General features: G+C 43.3%; 3 protein-coding genes across 3 annotated transcripts; 1 reads left to right on the top strand and 2 right to left on the bottom strand.

The window, feature by feature from the left end:
• The first annotated feature begins 440 nt into the window (after positions 1-440).
• LOC131892931 (uncharacterized) lies at positions 441-4,329 on the top strand. The gene is made up of 3 exons (XM_059242802.1): positions 441-626; positions 691-929; positions 1,273-4,329. Exons 1-3 carry the CDS (start codon positions 560-562, stop codon positions 4,213-4,215), a joined length of 3,249 nt encoding a protein of 1,082 aa, XP_059098785.1. The 5' UTR covers positions 441-559; the 3' UTR covers positions 4,216-4,329.
• LOC131892936 (uncharacterized) lies at positions 4,321-6,069 on the bottom strand. Its single transcript, XM_059242807.1, has one exon. The coding sequence runs from the start codon at positions 5,724-5,726 to the stop codon at positions 4,608-4,610; it is 1,119 nt and encodes a 372-aa protein (XP_059098790.1). The 5' UTR covers positions 5,727-6,069; the 3' UTR covers positions 4,321-4,607.
• A 4,475-nt stretch (positions 6,070-10,544) lies between these two features.
• Positions 10,545-17,083, bottom strand: LOC131892944 (forkhead box protein biniou-like). The gene is made up of 5 exons (XM_059242815.1): positions 16,856-17,083; positions 15,476-16,582; positions 12,514-12,749; positions 12,038-12,321; positions 10,545-11,890 (listed from the first exon to the last, which is right to left on the bottom strand). The coding sequence occupies exons 2-5, from the start codon at positions 16,558-16,560 to the stop codon at positions 11,642-11,644; spliced, it is 1,854 nt and encodes a 617-aa protein (XP_059098798.1). The 5' UTR covers positions 16,561-16,582; positions 16,856-17,083; the 3' UTR covers positions 10,545-11,641.
• Between the last annotated feature and the right edge of the window lie 4,487 nt (positions 17,084-21,570).

Consider the following 21,570-nt stretch of genomic DNA (forward strand, 5'->3'; position numbering starts at 1 on the left):
GTAAAATTGCCCATGAACGGGTTCTGCACTGTTTTCAAACATACTTAAAAGCTATTTGGCCGATTACTGTCTCCCCAATTTGGCCAAGCTGACTGGCCTGACAAACGTTCGTATCATTTCAAGGAAGTTATTATTACACCCTAAGCATTAAATGAGGATACTATAATTTTCTGTGAAGGCTTCCTATATTAACTCTGAATCTTTTTGGGGTCTGTCATGGCATATCATATGAGTTCTAGCCCACGCTTAATTTCAATTTACGTCTCCTTTGAAATCCATAAGTCAATTTTGGACAACATCAAATTTGTTTAACCTCGAACCCACGTTGGTCTCTGCTTTGACCTGAAACACCACGACTATATGGATCCAATTCAACACCATCCTCGAGAGACCCAACCCAATCCTAGCCAGACCATTAGCTAATTCATAATTTGTTTCTCTACTCTCCTGGGATGCGTGGATTTTTGGTCACCCTGTGAGTCAGTCCATGGCTGTTTTGAGGTCGAGCGCCTTTTTTGGCATCAGATTGTGTGTTTGAAGTGGCCAACTCCAAACGAAAATGGCCCAATTGAAGCCTTTGCTCCGAAAGCCACGCCCGCTAGATCTGCAACTCAGTGATGAACCAGGTAACGCCTCTTGTTTTTCCTGCCAACCCAAGGTTCAAGTAAATCTTAATTTTGTGATTTCAAGACGAAGATTTGTCACCGTTATTGAATATCCCGGTTTCCGCTTGCGTGGTGACGCCCTCAGCCACGCCCCCTTCGCCGTGGATGGCCTCGACCTCGTCCAAGCCCCAAATGGGCGTGTCTCGCCTCGATCGTCATCTCCGGGAATCTCAGACCACGATTTTAGGCTCGGATTCCTTGACTTTAAAAGAACCCTCAGGTTCGAAAAACCCGGAAACCGCTTTCAAGTCGATTCAAGACCAGGTACGAAACACTAAGACCGGCCAAGACCAGCCCCATTGGCATTTCCAATCTAAAGTCATGCCAAATGGTTTTATTGTCATGATTTATATTTTGTACCTCAACGAAATGATAATAGTTTATCGGATAGAGCTAGATATGCTATATTTATCTACGCTCAAGGTCTAGGCATTATATATATATTTTTTGTACCAATGTGTAGTAATGTTTTTCCTCATTGTGCAAACGACATCAATAATGGCAGGTGTTTAGAAATCGTGTGGGAAAAGTCATGATGAATGTGACATCAAAAAGGTACTTCTTCAAATGAATATTAAGCTTTCCTTGTCCTGGGTTCAACTTTCAGACAAATGATTCTTTGGGGTTGTTACCCGTGGAAACCTTGGCGGATGACTCGGCAGGTCAAAATTCGGCCACGCCCTCCTTATTGTTTGGTAACTTGTCCTCTCTGAAAACGTCACAGACCAGATCGGACCGGGAGGATGTCTTCAAGGTACCATCCTTGCCCCCTCACATTTTGAATGAGAAACCTTTGCCCGGGATTGATCAACGGTTCTTACAAGCCCAAGCTTTGCTCCCCGAATCGTTTTTGTCTTTAGGAGGCAACTCCACCATCAATCAAAGCAGTTTTGCCTGGGAAAAAATTCTCCAGAACGAGTCGAAGATTGTGAATTCAAAGGAAGTCAATGTGGAAGTACCCTTGAATGATGATGAGTCATTTGCGTCCCTCAACCAGAAACATCACGACTCTTTCTTCAACGGACAGTTTTCGGCACGTTCCACGTCTTTTGGCGGCTCCAACGAGGGCAATGACGAAGGCCCCACTCGAGATGAAAGATTCTCGGATTTCAGTCAGCGTTCCAAGTTATTCCAGAATAATCCCGCTGGATCTTTCTTGGAGGGTCCTGAGGGCTTTGCTGGTTTGAGCCAAGATCTCGGCGATGTTGAGGGTTTCGGGGATGGAGACTTTGAGTCTGACATGGGTAAAGCCCACGCATTCATGGATGAACAAGAGAAAGAATTCCTTCAGTTTGAGGAGTCCAAGACAAAATCCAATGTTTCCGGGTTTTCGGTGGCCAATGTGAGCTTCAAAATGCCGTTGGAAACTGATACTCAAGATGTGGAGCAAGAATGTTTTGAAGCAGAGGAAGGGGATGTGATGTCCAGGTCGAAATACTTTATGCAGAACTCGTCGCGTCTCGGGGCTTTGGATAGCACCTTGACCGGCTTAAACCGACCTGACTTGGGATTCGATCGAAAAATTGAGAGTCCCGAAAAGGATGAAAAGGATACAGATCCGAAAGCGACGGATTCCACCTACACACTTAGCTCAGGAAATTCCACCCAAATCCTCGACAAAGTCGACGCATTCAAACATATGGACTTGAACACGTTGCAAGACTTGATTGCCAAGGCTTCTAAAGACCATAATCCCGCCTACTACGCCACCTTGATCGCCAAATTTGCTCAAGAGAAGATCCAATCCGAGACCATGAATGGCACTGTCTCCGAACTTTTGCCCTCTTTCCTGGAGACTTCCAAGTTTCCGGACGAGACTCAAACCTTGGAGATCCGATGTCCGAGTCCGACCCGCAAAAATCCATCGGTAAAGAAATCCCGAATCCCAGTGCGATCTCCTAAGCAAGGCTTGCCCAGTCAGATCCCAATTCGCAAAGGTAGTGCTCCCAACTTGAATGCCAAAAAGAAAGCCATTCAAGGCCCGAGATTCTCATCGCCCAACAAGCGATATCCACGATCTTCAAGTCAAGTAGAAAACACCACGTTGACAAAGGTTCCCAGTCAAGTGGGTGGATCGGTTCAGAAGACGCTTCTCCAAATGGATGGATCGGTTCAGAAGATCTCGAAGAACCTCTTCTCTCAAAATGAAGGTCAAGGTCAGAACCAAGAGAATCAAGAGAACACCTCGCCAAATGTCCAAGGCAAACCAGCGATGCCCTTCAAAGGGTTTCCCATTGACAGTGATCGCTCCGTCATGAATTGGTTCGGGGTGAGCATAGGGCGTTCCGAGGAACAGATTGTAGTGCTCAGGAACAAACTGGAACAACCTCTGACGGTGAATCTAATGATACGGGATAGCAAGGACTTCAAAATCGGATTGTCCACGAGTCAATCCGTGCAAATGGGTCCATTATCAACCCAAGACATCGCAATCAACTTCTCGCCTCCGGATTTAGAGGCTTGCTCGGGAAAATTGGTGATCAAACCCCAGGGCACTTCTGGACCGGGTAACAAGGCCTTCAAGGCTAGTATTCTTCTCCAAGGTCAAGGTGGCACGCCAGCCTTGTCTTTCTCGGGCTTTGGAGATCTGGTCAACGGGAAGCGATCGCTTCATTTGGGTCCAATCCCTGAGCACCAGGAGCAGATTGTCAGAAAGATGCGAGTGACAAACGATGGCAATGGGGATGCGTTTGTCAAATTGCAGGGATTTCGCGATGACGAATGTCGCTTAGCGGATAATTCCTTCATTCGTTTGAGTCCCAGTCAGTTTGTGGTTAGTGCCAAGTCGTCCATGGACCTGTCGATGGCCATCGATCCTAATTTGATGAGTGAGGAAGGTTCCTGCTCGTTCATCGGCTCCATAGCCCTCTTCCATGGACCCGAGATCTGCCGGCAAGTGATGTTGGAAGCCAGGAAGATCCCGGGGGCGATTCGACTGAGTTCCTCGTCCGCGTTATTGGGTTTAGATTTCACCACACCTTTTCAACACTCCAAATCCATTCAGTTCAGCTCCAGAGTGGTTGACCGGGACGTCAAGCACTTCTACAGTAAGACTCAACGAGAAATCATCGAGTTGATTGGCCAGAAATCCAATCCATCCGGATTCAATTCCCTACATGTAGAGGAGACGCTCAGTGAATCCAGAATCAATTGTACATTCGCCCAAGACCGGTCTATGAACCCGATGCAAACCATTCAGGAAATCCGAGGAGAACCTGAACCTACCAAGAAAGATCGGAAGCCGCTGAAAACGGTATATTTGGCGGCTGAAACGATCTTCTTCCCATTGACGAAAATCGGAACGAACGCGTTGGCCAAGATTGTTCTCAAGAATCGAACACCAAGTCCGGTCACTTTCCACTTGGAAGACATTAGTCCACCATTTAAGAACCGACACAAACTGGTGACGGTTCAAGCCAATTCCTTTTTGAACGTGCCCGTGTTTTATTCCCCTACGAATGTTGGCCCGCATCAGACTGCGGTCACTTTCAAGGGATCCGAAGGCCGGAACTTGGTGGCCGTCTTGAAAGGGAACACTTCGCCCAACTAACCTTTTTGGTATCTGCCCGTACTAAGATAACCTTTTTAACCCTGTCTTAACTCACTTCTGTCCTATAGTTGTCCAGTACTGATCCATAACATAAATACACACACCTTGATATGATATATGTATTTGAAAAAACAATGCCCAACACAGGTCATCGAGTGGTACACATTGATTTCATGGAATGAGTCGGAGGGCCGGTCAAAGGGGGAGACACTTTGAGGGCCAATGGGAGCAAATATCGTGTAGGACTAGATCAAAAGGTTTGGTTTTTCGAATCCACGGGGCTGTGACCAACCAGATGGGCGAGTCCAAACGTGAATAATAATTAATATATTATCATTATTATTATTATTATTATTATCATCGTTGTTATCATCATGAATCCGATGATTTCATTAGCGTCTTTGGCGCTGAAACATCTTGAGTCGGCCACGCCCATTGGGCACGTGACCGTTTTCCTCGGGTCCCTGGGAGGCATACAGTGTGGTCTTGATCCACATGGACACGGCGAAACCGAGGAACAAGATGATGAAGATCGTGTACGGGTGCACCGACGAGTTAGGGATAGCCTCCATCTCCTCCAAGGCCAGGATGGCCGGCTCGTAATTGGGCTTCAACTCGAGCACGTGTCGAAGGTGGAGGGCCGCCTCTTGGTAATGCGAATAAGCCTTGAGGATCTCGCCCAATTGGAAGTGCTGGTGCCAGGCATTCTGATCCGGGGGCTGAACCTCCAGCGAGCGTCGTGTCAAGAAGATGGCGTCGTCCAGATACTGGAGATTGAACAGCACTCGGGCTAGGTTCAGCAGGATATCCGCATTATTCGGTGACACGGCCAGAGCGCGTCGGAAGCACTCGATGGACTTCCGGGTGTCGCCTTTGATCCGCCAGAAGTTCCCGATCTGGTTGTACAGCTCCAGGGACTTGGGCTTGTCCCGTTTGGACTTCTTGAGGCGTCGCTCAATGATCTCGACCGTGCTCTCGCCATTGGCGTTCTTCCGACCGGTCTTCTTCACCTTGAACAGACTGACCACCTCGGGTTCCGGCATTTGAGCGTGGGTGTGGCGGTTCTGAATGCCCACCAAGTGATCATAGTAGGTGAAATTCACCGGTTTGCCGCACTCCAAGACCTCATCATCTAAATCCGTCTCAGAGGCGTGGTTATCCGAATCATAGCCGTCAATGGGTACGCCCCGATTATTTCGGGCCACGCCCACATTGGGCTTCTCGCAATGGAAGCAAGCCTTCTCATGCGAGGTCTTCCGCCAAGTGCCATCCGAGGACGTGATGGTCGACATGAGGATGTCCAAAACGGCCTCTTGCAACAACAGCTTCTCATCCACGGGCTCCCCGCCATGACGTCGCCCATGGGGACTGGGCGGTGGCTGCGGGAAGCTACTAGCGGGCATGACTTTCCCCATGTCCGCATCCAAGCGCCAAGTGTACGAGGTCTGAGAGCCCACCTGAGAGGGATGGGCCGCAAAAAGGCTGAGCACCAAGAGCACTTCCAACAACATGATCAGTTGCCCCAAGCGCAATCCGCTACCTACACGGAGGGGTCAATCCCGATCACCACCTCTTCACGCACTTCACACTTCCCATGGGTCCAGCTGGGTGCAGGCATTCACGACTCATTAATTAACACGCAGTCATGAGGACTTGGCACTATTTTGACAGCATTGGCCCACCAAACACCAGCCACGAACTGAGTGATGTGCATGTGCTGTGACTGGGGTGTCTGTTGTTCTGGCTGACGATGATGAGGATGATGAGGATGAGGATGATGATAAGAGAGAGAGAGCTAGCAAGTGAGTGCATGAATGTTGCAAGGGAGGCTAGGGCCCTCTGGCGGAGGGATTTGAATTAGGGCCCGGAATTAGGCTCGGGCCTGGAAAAGTCGATAGAGACTGGACGCTCAAGGGTGTGAGTTGCTTCCAGGCGTTCCAAACCAACATGCAATATTTGAGTTGAAATTGGGGCTAATTGAACCTAGTTTGGCCTTTTTATCACAATTTAAAGCCCAAACTAATGGAAAAAGATAAAATAATGGAAAGTTCGATGAGCATATCCAGTTGAAGGTGGGTAAAGCCTTTCAAACATGTGGTTGGATATATCGCACGTTTAAGTCCAGAGACAGCATCACGATGCTAACTCTATACAAGACAATTGTTCAACCACATCTTGAATATGCTTCACCCATTTGGGCTTCAATGAGTTCAGCAGGTTTGCAAAAGCTCGAGCAAGTCCAAAGATGTTTCACTAGGAACATCACAGGATTGAGAGAGCTCTCATATTGGGAGAGACTAGAAAAGTTGGAACTGCACAGTGTTCAGAGAAGGTACGAAAGGTATCTGATATTGTACGTTTTCAAAAGCATTCATGAGCTTTGTCCCAACCCAGGATTTAGGGTCAATTCTAGTGACCGGAGAGGCTTAATGTGCACCTTCAAGCCCTCGAGAATCCAGGCTAGTTCGAACAATGGAGTCCACATTTCTTCTTTCTCGGGCTCCTTCATTGTTTGATTTGCTTCTCTCTGATATTCATAGGAAATACGTAGGCCTTGTTAATCCGGTAGCATCTTTCAAGTCAGACTTGGACAAATTTTTAGATAGCATTCCAGATCAACCATATATTCAAAGATTAGCTCGGTCTGCCCACTCAAATTCGTTGGTAGACCAAATATCATATAAAGATTGAAAGGTAATAAATAGACGAATTATAACCTTTCATTTTAATAGTACTGGGGATTATATTCCCTGTTGCGGTTAGAAAAGCCCATGAAAAACCAAACCAAAAAAGGAAACTTAGGCTAATTGTTGGATCCAATTAACTTAGGGTTTGGGCGAGGATTTTGGGTTTGTGGGAAGGAGACTTTCACACAGATATTGGGTTGCTCTTTAAGTAGGATCTTCATATTGTCCATGTTCTTCATTCAGTGGTACACGCAATGACAAATATTAACTTGAAAAGAGGCTTTACATGCCATGAATGCTGAAACATTGGCCGTGAACGAATGTCATTAATATTGCCTTTTCCACGATCTAAATGAAGTAAATGAATGACCAGTGAATTGCCATATAACTGGAAACATTATACTGCGTGTATAAATGTGACTGATCCAAAGTGACTTTAAGAAAACAGATGAAAATTCTGAAATCGCAATTGCAATGTATCTCCCATCTACAAATGCAATCTAATTTTGGAAGCAGATTGTTTCTCATTGCCTAAACAAAGCAATAGAATTCTTTGTGCCAATGATAAAAGCCAATGATAAACCAGACCTAAAAGTCGAAGCGTGATCATCAATAATTCCTACAAATAAAACAAGCACAATAAAATTGATAACTTTGATCAATTCACTAAAGTTGACTCAATTTTAGGGCATTTTTGCCCAAAAATGCAATTTATTTTTTGGGGGGGTTTTCACGGGCTTTTCTAACCGCTACAGGGAGTGTAATCCCCAGTACTATTAAAATGAAAGGTTATAATTCGTCTGTATGCTGATCGTATATTGCTAAATGTAGGATTGATCTGGAATGCTATCTAAAAATTTGTGAAATGGAAAATGTCAATTCGATGATAAAACTAGCAAATTAAAAGTAAAGACCTTTTTTGGGTCAAAAATATTTTTGCTAGACTTCAGTAACACATCAATCAATCATGTAAAAAATGCCTTTTGATGAAAACATCAAATTTATGTGAAAACATCAACCCTCTGCTGATAATAATTGTTCATTTTTTGCCATTTTAGTTTCCCGAACCAAGCTGCACGATATTTCATCAGTTCAGAACTTTGATTTACTTGACTTGTATCAACCGATGATGATTTGCTCCAAATTTTGATTTCAAAAATTGATTTTTAGTTTCATGAGCTTCCTAGAGGTTGTTATCAATTAACTAGAGACACGTGAAAAAGAGAAATTTAATGGAACATGCATTATTCTTATATGAAGTGCAAGGTATTCTTCCCAAATAACTCTCCTCTCTCGATTCACCACTTGTTTTGAAATGTATTTCATAATTGTCATTGTACCAAACAAAGGTGATAACCTGAAGTAGATTGGATATGTTGCAGCACCTCTGCATTGGATTTGAATCCCATTGAGCGACCACTTTTGGATTCGGTTTGGATCTGGACCAGAGTGAGCAAAAGTTACAAACAAGGTGAATTGATGCAACATTGATTGCTATTGAAACATTTGCTTTGAAAACACTCAAAACATGAGGCGAGTCTAAGAACATGGGAGCAACTAAGAGTGAATAGAAGTGCACTTTCAAACGTCAAACCTAAATGGTTATTACGTATAAGGGAAATAAGCCAAAGACAACACACTATAGAATTGGATTTTTTTTAAACATTGATGAAGGTTATCACTCAACCTGGAACATCAAATTGAAATACCTTACACCATCAACTTCGACTATCATTATAATAAACAAAATTGTAAGATGTTTTCGGATATCCGTTGGTAGCATCTTGAAATCCCTCTAGACATCGAGTAAATCAGATCATATTGCATACACAGATGAACCTTAGATGACAAATCGACTAAAAAGCACCTTTCTACCCGAGTCAATTCATAATCAACTGATAGCACCTATCGTTTCGATGATCATAGGGGATGTCAAGTGAATGAGATTCAATGAAAAATGTGGTCCGGCACCCTGATTTTGGGAACTTTTGGGAGGGAGACCTAAGACAAACATGACAGCCAACTCGCACCACCCGCCCATTGAATTTTCAATAATCCAGTGATTTTGAGTGAGCTATGTTACAAAACCCACTAAATGAACATGTTGGGTGTTAATAGGTGAATGCACTATCATATTGGCTCAATACCACAATGCAATTTGCTTAGACAAGCACGTAAAATGGAAAAAAATGTCAAAATTCAATGCATGCACAGTGCGGTTTGGCTGGGCATGTTGTCTTTGATTTTACTCCATGGAATTACAGCAATTGTTCACGAGCGCGTTAACTTGACAAGCCCTATAGCCAGTATCTAGTTCGCTCAAATCTAATAATACATATGGCCTAATCATCAAATTATCAATGCAGCCCCCCCCCCCGATATATATGCTCTTTTTGGACAATGTTTGACCTCGTTAGGGCGCCATTTAGAGGTGAACTGGTAACCATAATATTTACAACTATGATACTATTGCTTTGGGCGCTTTTACTTACGTTCATTTTTTTGCTCTGTTTTCTACGAGCTTTCCTAACTGCTACAGGGAATCTAATCCCCAGTCGTATTAAAATGAAAGCTTATAATTCTTCCAGTTTTTCCCTGAGAATTTTCACGTGATATTTGGTCTACCAACGAATTTGAATTGGCAGACCGAGCTAGACCTTGAATGTAAGGTTGATCTGGAGGGCTATTTAAAAAAAAATATATCAAAAAGCCTGACTTGAAAGATGCAACCGGATTAATGACGCCAATGCATTCCGTGCAAATCTTAGAGGGAAGCAAATTAAACAATAAGGTAGCCAGAGAAAATTTGTTTTTGGTTGGATTAAACCTTTGATGGAAGGTAAGGCTAGCCATGGAGTACTTATGAACGTACCTCCAAGGCTCACTTTTATAACCTTCAGGCAAAGAATGCCCCAGCCATGGAATAAATACCTATTCTCGTTGTTTAAATCGCTGCCCTACGATATTTTTGGGTAATAAATACGTACGCGTAGATCAAATCCTACAATGAGGAAAATATCGACGTCATGGCAATGGGATGGCCATGTCCTTTAATGAAACCAGTAAAATTTATGCTTTGAAAACCCATTGTCACTGTATTCAATGTCACTCTCTTGGCATGAAGTTTATTTCAGATCGAATTTCAAAAAGTCGACACCTTTAAATCTTTTGCATTTCCTTCATGCCCTCTCGTTTGAAACTCGACAGTTCGTATGAAAGGGCGAACTCGCCAAACATGTCTTGACCATATCGAATTTCTTTAGGGCTATTTTTTATATGCTTCATCAAAAGAAAGCAACAGGAATTGACTAACGAGCTATGCTATTTGTTTTGCTTTAAATTTCAATGGTTAATAACTTTCCCCGAAATGAGGGCTCTTAGAAATACTTTTATTTAACGTAATCCAGTTGCTTTACCTTGTTTTCATAATTTTACTGAAAATCGATGTTTTTCGTGGGGGGGGGGCGACCTCTTATCTGTTAAAACGTAAAGAATCTGCATTTCCTCTCTTGTCAGGACACTGGACTGAATCGCCTTAAATCACCTACTTAGTCCGACGATTGAACGAATTCTTTTCCCCCAATCGAATTTCAAAGTAAAGATGCTAGCTCCTTTATTGGTAAGAAATAAAAGACAACAATATTCTGATGCGTTCTTATTTTTGGTTGTTCATTTTTGTCGATAATACAGCGATATTATTTCATTCGAAGTAGATATATAGGGGAGATATTTGTGTGTTCGAAAGAAGAGAGGATGGCAAACCTGTGCTTGTGAGCGAATTCCTTGAAGGAAAATGCAGACACCAAAATGTTGGCAGCGGGATAGATTAGTACTCTTTGGGGGGAGAGTACGACACTTTTGAAGTGAAAGAATGCACGAGTTTCTACTGTCGTAAGCTTGAACCATCGTGGTCAATTTTGTGACTTGGTAGAAAAGTGGAAAAACAACAACGGTTGATGGCGGGTTGGGTTTGGTTGCATGTTGTATATGCTTTGATGTATTCAAGAAAGACATTTCGGTTGATCATATGTACAAAGAGGGGCCAGGATGAGTAGGATGCGATCATAATTCTCTTTCGAAGTTGTGCTACAGCGTTCAAGTCTTATGTACAAGCTGCAGCGGACTCGTTTAACTTCTTTTGACGCGATTTTATCACACTTTCGGATCGAAAAAAATAGAGGAGGAAAATACACATAGCTCGCGTGAAGAGAAAAATATTCTCTACCTCAATCACACTACATGGGCTTCAAAAATGGACCTTTCTGGGGCCAATGTTGAAATGAGAGAATGAGTTGCAAAGTAAAGCCCTTTTCATTGCATAGTACAGTCGAGATCAGAGTTGAGGGGTTTTGAGACGTTGATTTTCAAGTATATTAATATCAGGAACCCTTTTCGTATTGCTTGATTAGGGGGCAGTTATCTTTCAATCTTTGTTTGAAGGAGCCACTCTCATGCAAAAAAATAGCGGCGATTCACGATCAGGTACACGAATTCCAGCGTAAAAAAACGTAGAAAAGTTTTGGCCTTCCTCCTTGTGGAATGCCCATTTACGGTAAGTGCAATTTGGTGCCAATTGTACGTTTTCATTATCAAAATTGCAATCTGGACTAAGACACCTTAATTGTTCGAGACAAAACACTGAAAATCGCGGATGGGTGAATACTGTTGTTGCTGTGCGTGTGCTTGTTTGTAGGAGCTTTGGAATATGAGGGAATACGCACTCTAAGTTCCACGAAGGTTTAAATGGAGAATACCTTCTGACCCGTTTGCTTTTGCATGATCAGGGTCCGGGTACCCCCCACGGCTCCCTGAACGGAATTAGAACCTGCCGGAGCAATCGAATAGTTGCCATGAATTTCGGTAGATGGGGAGAAATAGATGTTGCCTTCAGGGATTCGGGTCACATGATGTTGTGTCTGTTGCTGAAGATTGCTAGCACCAAATTGGATCCTTTCTTCACCTAGATCCTCAAAGATCCCACCAGACGTCTAAAATAGACAACGATTATTGAAGGGTCATCGAGTATTAAGTGGTTGCGTGAGTAAAAACTTTGTTGAGCCACAATCAGCAGATCGACTGGAATTTCGGAACTAGGAAAATGTGCTCACAGAAACCTCGTCAATTAGAAAACTTACTTGAAGATTGAGTTCTGGCAAAGAGGAGTCCGGGATCACAGAAAACCCTTCAATATCGACAAAATCTGAACCACCAGAGTCATAGCCTTGACTCCCTTGGGACGAAACAGAAGTCGGGGTCCTGGGTTCATCTTCATCTTCACTTTCCGTACCTAAGGCGGCCATATTGCCATTATGAGCGGGGTTATTGCGTCCATTGGCAGTGGCGCCGTTGGAAGCAGAAGAGGTGCTATTGGCATTGTAGTCCTTCACCATCTCCCCACGTTCCAAGGACTCAAGGGTATCTAAAGAGATTAAAGGCTTCAATTGAAAGAGTTGTTCCAAAATGGAAAATTTTGACAATCCAATGGAAGGTGAATCAGTTCTTCTTAGAGGTAATAATGGGTAATCGTCACCAATCAATAGGATTGTAAGCTATCATCATAAAAATCAACGTGATCGGAAGGCAATCATTAGCATTAGAGAGAGGTACTTACGAGGCAAAAGCATGCCCTTCTTGATGGCCATGGGATCTTTCCTCGACCACTTGAGAACTTCTTCCTCCATCTTAGAGATCTTGGCCGGGTTCATGGCCCAAAGACATCCTTTCCGTTGATTGCTCCCATTCACAGCGGGTTTCTCAATCTTCTCAAAGCATTTATTTAAGCTCAAGTTGTGCCTGACAGAGTTTTTCCATCCTGAAGGGGCGGTTTTGAAATATGGGAAATGCTCGCTAAAGGTTAGGGAGAAGAAAAAAACGCGTTAGTAAACGTCGCTGACCACCGAAATAACCTTCGAGTTTCTAATTCGGTGAGAATCTCAAATAAATACGCCTTGATGGTGGTTTAATGAGCCACAAAAACTTATCCCCTTTTTGATTGATAGGACAGGAAATTTGCTCTGTTGATAACCTTCGCCACATCAATTAGAAACAAAAAAAACTTTTGCACATGGAAGACGAATGTATTCTATGACAAAAAAGAACATCAATGCAAAGCGTTCTGGCCATGATTTTTTCGTTTTACATAATGCCAAAAAAATGAGAAGCATGACGAAGTCGAATTCAATAGCGAACTAAATCCCAACCATTTCTTAGTTCACGACAGTTTCCGGTCCCAATTTCATCGTTTCCTCTCTTTCTCTTTGACAGACTTGGTTTTTTCCCTAACGGAAATTCCCGTCTTCACATTTTGAAAATACAGAGACGAAATGCGTTTCACGCAACCTCATCGTGCTTCCAAGAAAAGTCATCAGGAAGAGGATTGAACGCTCGGAAGTCAATCTTGACTGGTGCATTTTTCATTTTGTCTGGCTCGGTTCTGAAGGCGAATTTCACCTTGAAAAACAGTCGGCAACCATCGCCACCACACAAGAACAGTACTTTGGAGCTCGGACGAGCTCGTTCTCGTCCAACTTCCATTGTCATGGTTGGCCAGGAGACTGACTACCTTTGGTTCTGTAGCTAACTCGAGTCCCTGTTGTCCTGTTAGTTTCAAATGGTGGAGGACACGACGACGGGGGGAAAATCCTCCTTCAAGGACAAGTTCAAATCTTTTAACTCCTTGGAAACAGGTTTATTGACTTAAAAAAGGGAATATAAAAATCCGTGGTGCGCTACAAATCAGACCACAAGACCAGGAGGAAAAGACGAAGAATGGGAGAAAGAGAATGCAAAGATGGATGGATGGAAAGAAGGAAGGATCTAGGAAGGATCAGGAGGGCATTCGTTTGTTAATGACGGCTGACCATCAGAATGAAGGTCACCGTCGCTTTGAACTCCGTGCGCCCAGTAAAGAATGTCCCCAAGGACGTGATCGAAACCCTCGATTCTTCGAAATGTCTCAACCCAGGATTGATTTATTGTCCCTCGAGAGTAAGTAGTTTGGAGGGCGGAGCTCTGCTATGTTAATCGAAACGCCAAAAATGACGGTTATTCCAGACAGAATTGACACAGTTAACGAGTAGGTCAGAATTAATCCTGAAGTATTTGTCTCTAATCAACCAAGGAATTAACATTTTTGATCGAAAACATAATCCAACAACATAAATCAGTGAAAATATATCGAGTACAACCGAACAATCTAAGCATATTACTAATATTAATTTTAAGATCAGACTCGAGGATCAGATTCATGGAGCATGCAATTTTGCGAATAAAATTGGGAGCTCCGCCAAGTACAAGCCATACCATCGTTGTGCGTGACATGAACATTGAACGACTACCGTCAATGTACAAAATGTGGAGGAGTAGAAAAATCGATAGTTTCGATCCACTACACTACTACGTGATATTGATCTTTCTCTGGCGGTTTATCGATTAAACCATTAATCTGGATTAGAATATCACAATGATTCACACATCCAACTTTTCGCGTTTCCCTTTCTACGATTTGATCAAAACACTTTTCTACCATATTTCGCGAGCCATGTCGACAAATTACACATTTAGGACTTCTTGGACATCAGAGCTAGCGTAGTGTTCATACGTTCATACACGGAAATTATAAATTAGAGCGCAGCTGCTCTAATTGATAACCGCAATGGCCTTCTAACAAATCCAACATTCGATCGACCAATGACAGCTGCTGTCCAGATTGACGACAACAATATGACCGTCTTGCAAGAAGTGGAGCGAAATGGGTTGACATTACTGTCCACCCAGGTTTTGGCGCCAAATCCCCGAGTTTCAAGGTGAACCTCGATGATCTTCTTCAAGAGCTACTATAGTCGTTCACAATCCCCATAAACCTCCTACTGCTGCTGCTGCTACTACTACTACTACTACTACTGGTACACTTGTCCGTGGATAGGAACGGTTGAAAAATCCGTTGAACTCTAGGACACATTGGATGATCATCCTGGAGAAGAGGAGTGTAATACCTCCAGAGGCGCACAGGCTGATTGGGCGTGCGAGGGCAGTAAGAGAGTAGAGAACGAGCTCTTTCCGTGGTCACTGGTGCGCCTTTCTAGCCGTTAGAGAGATATCCAACGAGACGGTGGAAGAGTAGGAGGAGGAGAAAGGAGGTTGAGAAAGGAAACCCTGTGGGACTCCCTTGTGGAGCGGATGATAGAGGAGAGGAAAGAAGAACTACTCGAGTAACCGTTCGGTTTAAATGGCTCGCTGGAAATGACGGTTGGAACGTCGTCGAGGTTTTTCTCCCTCTTTGGAGAGCAGATCAGACAGGGTACAATAACTGACAGTTGGAAAGAAGACGAAGAGGAGAGATTTAAATCCCCGGTCTCATGCAATGACGGGAGCCAGTACACTGGGTGCAGGTGGGGCTCGGAAAAAGACGTTAAAATACACGTTCTTTTAACAGAGCAAGCCGGTCATGGTGCACATTTTAAATGGGTTAAAAGGACCGGGACATACATGATGACGACAGAAGAATGTCGTTGGTCGATTTCAATTCTCAGTCCATCATTGATACTAAAATATTGCATTGTAATGGGACTTACCACATAAATTTGTAGATCTCCGAAACTGACATGCTCCCCGTTGGACTGTTTTTGAGAGCTAGCGCAATGAGACACGAATATGAATAGGCGGGCTTCGGGAATCCGTTCTCCTTCTCGGCTTGCTGCCTTTTGAGCTGATGATTTTTCTTTCTGTTTGAATTATTGCTGACTGGGGTGGGGGTGGTTGAGGTGTGGTGGGCGGTGCCATTGGTCATGACCTGCGATGAGGTGGCGCCATTGTGAGACACGATCAACCCACCATGATTCACAATTCCCGGGGAGGGCACTTGCTGCATGGGCGATGACGAGGGTGGGAGCACCTTGACCGTCTTGATCACTCGTTTACCCGAAGCATCGATGTAGCCTTGATGTTTCTGAATGATATGCACGGTGGGCGGGGCTTGATGTGGTTGTTGTTGTTGATGTTGTGGTGGTTGTACTACTGTCTGGGGTTGATTCTGAACCGTATAGCCGTGATTGGGGGAGGCGATTTGGGGCGAATATTGCGCTTGTTGCATGGGTGAATGAGATCCCGGGGATCGGGGCGAGAATTGCGTGTTAACGGATAAGCGTTGAATCTGCTGATGCTGAGGGGGCAGGAGACTTTGGGCGTGACTCATGACACCGCCCAATTGAGCTGAGTTCATGACCGCGTTCTGCGATGTGACCACGGGCATGACATTATTGGGATTGACCATCACGGTCGAGGCCATGTCCTCCAAGTAGCTGTTGAAGGGAGCCGTGGAGGACAAGTAGCTGTCGGTGGGCGCGGTGGACACGTTATTGATGCTATTATGGGGCCAGCCCATATTCGAATTGACCGTAGGGTACGTGCCATTGGCCGTGGAACATGCGGTCAGCGATTGGAACAACGAATCCGTGGCATCCAAATCCGTGATGAGATCCAAGGATTCCATGGTAGCAAAGCCAATCCCGTGTCCCTGAAGGACATCGTCGAATTCGGCCTTAATGTCCGTATCAATCATGTCTTGCAAGGATAGGCCATTCATCGGCGGATCCATCACGCCCGAATTTGAGCCGTGGTGATAAGAGGCGATGCCCGTATCCATAAATGAACCATCCATGATTCAATGCAAAATCAGCCGTCTACAAACAGAACACACGAAAAACCCTTATTGTCATGATCGTACGTAGTTCACCCGTTCAAATTGATGCCGAGAAGCGTAACCCGCCACCCCTTACAATCGTACAACTGACTCAGAAAGCGTCAAAATAATCCCACCATTTGTCGTCGCCCAGGCCTTTACCGGTCAAAGAAGAGGGAGATTCGAAAACAACACGGAAACGCGTCCAAGAGAATACCCAGATTTTAGACCCTTCTATTTGACTAAAATCCCATCCCCAGCGATGAATGGTTACCTGAGTGGGTTTACCGGTGGTTCCACGCGGTCTTTGTGGTGCCAAGATCCTTTGTTTTGTTCCACAACACCGGAGAAATCTGCACTTTTTTTCAGAGAGCTTCCACTCTAGAGCGAGCAACGTCGAGCACTGAGCGCATCTACGCGACGCCCAACCAACACGAACAAGCACGAGAGCACGACTGATTTGTTATCCAGGGAGGCCAGCCTTGATCGGTGGGCGAAGCGCGTGCGGGTGGGCGGTGAGCGAGGGCCCGTTTTTAGTCAGGGTGATGATTTATTAAGGAAATTAAATAATGTTGTGGAATGTTGGGTGTGATAATGAGGATGCGTTTTTGTTCAAATTGGGTAATAGTGAGGGATTGATGTTGGTAGCCTCTTTATTAATGCGAATTTGAATGTTTCCTTCATTAATTTGCCAATTATCTGGCGGAAAGAATGGCTTGGAGGCGGTTCTTTAGTACAAACCGACAATAGAGTGGTCCAATGAGTGAGTATCTCTCGAGAAATTGCAAGCAAATATGCTATGTCAATGACAACCGTAATGGGCACAATCTAGCTTATGAGTATAAATAGATGTCACACTGACCATGCACCCAATGAGCCACGACTCTTCGGCTGAATTGGCCCGGCTGGCTATTGGTATCAAAGACAAAGACTGATTTGAAAACAGGGGATTCGATTGGTTGAGAGGGTGCGTCAAGGTCAATGCTGATTGGCTTAGCCTACTCGCCGTACTGGCACGATCGGCAGCCATCTTTAAATGTTCTGTCTCACCCACATGGCTCGGGTCGACCAAAACAACGTCCAAAATCCGGTTTCCCTCAACTTTGACATCCGATTGTGAAAATTGGTTGTGAAATTTCGCATCGAACATGAAACAAATCATGTTCATATGAATGTTGGCTATAGATAATGTTAATATGATTTGGCACGAATAGGCAAAATAAGGACAGGAAATAGATATTAGTGAGGAGGTACCATTTTCCCGCCCGATCTAACCCTGAAAAGCAAGATGGCGCCGTCTCTCCACCAAGGATATTTAAAGGTCTATTGAGGGAACATTGACCTCCAACCATTACATTTCATAGTTTAAGTAAAACTTGTACCACTTTCAGACAGCATGATCAACTAATTCATAATGGATTGTCATTATCCTAGGGAGAACCCAGAGAAATGTGGGATCTTTTCCAGTCGGCCATGGAGTTAACCTTGAGCCGTTGGGCGAGTCCATATTTTACTACGAGAGGGGAGGAAAGTAGAGTAAAATCGTCAAATGTTGCTAGCCCAAAGGAACGAGTCATTTCGCGATGAACCAGTCAAAAAGTACAAGACACGCAGAGTAGAGAACAGAGAAGAGAGAGAAAATTCAGGAGGGGATGAAGATGGGGTGAGGAGAGAACTCGCCTTTGACGTTCAAGTCTTTGCGTCAACCCTCTGTGGTGGTTGTCTTGTCATACTGGCCTCAAGCTGTCTGCCGACTCATTCATTGTCAATGGCTCAAAAATTGCGTCGGGGATCGGTCCCAATTTTGTCCAGTTGTCAGTCTCTCTTCTGATCTAAAGGGTACATGGCTGAAAAAAAAGTCAATTGGTTCCCACTTTTTAAATCGATCATGGCTAGTGTGGCTAATTGATTTGGAAACTTACGTGATTTCTCTGTCCGTTTGAAAAATATCTCGACTAAATGTGCCTGCTCGTATATTTTGGTTGTCATTTAATTTTCAATGTCCATTTTAATAAATATCAAACATCAAGAAATTCCTGCGTAGTGTTTGAATGGCTTGACAAAAGGACTTTTGGCCTGTATTTTGGAAAGTAATATGGTAAAATAAATGACGGGTTGTAAACGAAATGTTGATTGAGAACCACCTGGCTCTATAGCTCCGTAGAACAGATTCTTATTCTGTGACGTATTTAAGTTCTTCGTCGGGATTGTTTGACGGTTAGACAGACCATAGCGTGGGAATCATATTTGTCGGTATATCTCTTATCTTTGGGATTGAATTCATGGGGGAAATAGTTTTCATGATTACTGAAAGCTTTCCCTGCGATGAATTGAATCCCCAAGAAATGATATCGCATTTTCCCCCTTATATTTAGGTCACGGGTCTGGCAATTATTACATTATTAATAACTGGATCAAAAATCTTTTTCCAACAGCCAGACCCTTGACGTAAACGTAATTGAATTTGAAAACTTGAAAAAAATGTGCAAGAAATTGCACGAATCCTTATCCAAGTTACATATATTTGTAAGGTTCCAGGACAGCTCGACCAAGTGCAATAATTGAGTCCAATATGTTGGCTTACGAATAGTTTATACTTATGAAGCAAAATTGAAACTGTGATGTAAAGCATGTCAAAATTTGCAAAGTTTTACACAATTCATCATTTGATCTTTGAAAGCAAGTATTGTTTACATCAATCAAGGTGTGAAAATCAAGTATGATAATGTTTTAATCAAACTTGATTTTTTTATTTTATGCCTTACTGATGCTAACATCTTTGCATGCAAATTTAATGTCTACTCATCAAGCTTTATAATCATGTTTTTTGGTCAATTTGTTGTGTTTAGTTATTGTACTGGGTCGAGTTGTCCCTGGATTGAGTTGTCCGCTGAGTCGAGTTGTCCGCTGGGTCGAATTGTCCACTGGATTGAGTTGTCCGCTGGGTCGAGTTTTCCGCTGGGTTGAGTTGTCCGCTGGGTCGAGTTGTCCACTGGATTGAGTTGTCCGCTGGGTCGAGTTGTCCGCTGGGTCGAGTTGTCCGCTGGGTTGAGTTGTCCGCTGGGTCGAGTTGTCCAGTCACCATATTTGTACATGTACCGCATCGTTGTTATTCCATGCTTACGCTTTGTTTTTTGGATTCCTTTTGTATTGGGAATTGAAGCATGAAAGGAAGATGTCGTCACATACAAATTGTAGAGGTCACTCGTACATTTGAGGCAAACCTGCTGAACTAATTGGAGCCCAAATGGGAGAGGCATATTCAAGATGCGGCTGGACAATTGACTTGTACAGAGTTAGTATCGTGATACTTTCTCTGGATTTAAACGTGCGATAGATACAACAAAACATTTGAAAAGCTTTACCAACTGGATATGCTCATCAAACTTTCCAATATCTTGGATGACTACACCTAAATCCTTCATGGATGAGACCTGCTGAATGCCCTTACTTTCATCATCTAATAGTGGAGTGTCTAATGGCGTCGACCCGAAGGTCATTGAGCGGAATTTCATTCCATTCAGTGCCATGTTACTCTTAGCAACTCAAGAGTAGATTCTATCTAGGTCCTTTGCAAGGCTAGTGGAATCTTGGCCATTCCTACCAGAAACTAACTTTGTATCGTCAGCATAAGAAGATAGACTGGTAGTAATACTAAGCTTTTGAAGAGGGGCAACGAATATTATAAAAAGGAGGGGCCCTAAGATGGAGCCCTGGGGAACACCTGACTTGACATCATTCTGTCACTAAGTGATTCCTCAACCTTAACAATTTGCTTCCTATCCTGGATGAAGCTTCTTATCCAATTGAGAACCTTGCCTTGGATCCCAATGTCATGAAGTCTATTCAACAAAAGGCCATGATCAACTTTATCAGAGGCCTTGGCAAAATCAAGATAGACAACATCAACTGACTCGTGTCTCTCTAGCTCCTCAATAATCTGCTCTTCTTTTCTATATGCTCAATCAGTTGGGTAACCGTGCTAAAATGCGCTCGGAACCCATGCTGACTCGGATTCGCCGCATCGGGCAATTTCTAAAGGAGTATACTACATGTCTGACTTCGGGAGCTACGAATTTTCATTTACAAGACCCCAAGGAGTGGTGTACGCTTGAGACATATACATGCCTTTGACTTTTAGATCCTTGCATGAGATGTTAAATGCATACCAAGTAAACTTCAACTTTCAACCTTTGAACCAAAAGACGCAAATTTTGGATGAAAATTTCTTGCCCTCTCATTGCCCCATTGGTGAAGTTAGTGCTTGTGGAGTTTTGACTTCTCAATGGCTAAAATATGGCGGAGCGATAAACTTTTTTTCTCCTCTTCTAAATTTAAAATGTATTTGATTGAGAAATGTTTATTGAATTTTTGACAAGATCAAAACAATGATTAAAATAAGGTTATTTTTGCCTGGCTTTATTGTGCAGGAAAAAGCATTGCAATGCTTTTTCCCAGTTCATCAAAAACCGAGATTTGTCAAACTCCTTATGTTAGTTTGAAATATCAAAAGGTTTTTACAGACCCAAAAGTGCGTAACTCAAAAGCGATTTCTTTAATTGGACCTCAGATTCAAAGGGTGAACCTTATATAACTCAGATTTAACGATGTTTTTGATATGCATGTCAAATTTTGTATCAACGCGGTTGTTGGTTGGTTGGTGTTAATTTGACGCATTAACATTAATTCTTATATTAAGGGACACTGCAAGATTTATGAAACATCGCAAAAAGTTGAACTTCCAATGATAAGAATTATTTCACGAGAAATTAGGCAAAGAGATATGTAATTGTTTTGCCCAATTGCTCCTTTGTCATCAAATTTTCGGACTGTTTCAAACATCTCAACACGATTACAACAACAAAAGGTATTTTTCATTTATCTATTTCCCAACAACATCGGAAGACACTAAATTGTAAGATGTTTCAAAATACCAAGAAAATAAATGAAATATGGAAATGGGACACGATTCTTCCAAAGAACAAACCT

This window comes from Tigriopus californicus, chromosome 2, assembly GCF_007210705.1.
Source record: "Tigriopus californicus strain San Diego chromosome 2, Tcal_SD_v2.1, whole genome shotgun sequence".
Classification (NCBI taxonomy): Eukaryota; Metazoa; Arthropoda; class Copepoda; order Harpacticoida; family Harpacticidae; genus Tigriopus; species Tigriopus californicus.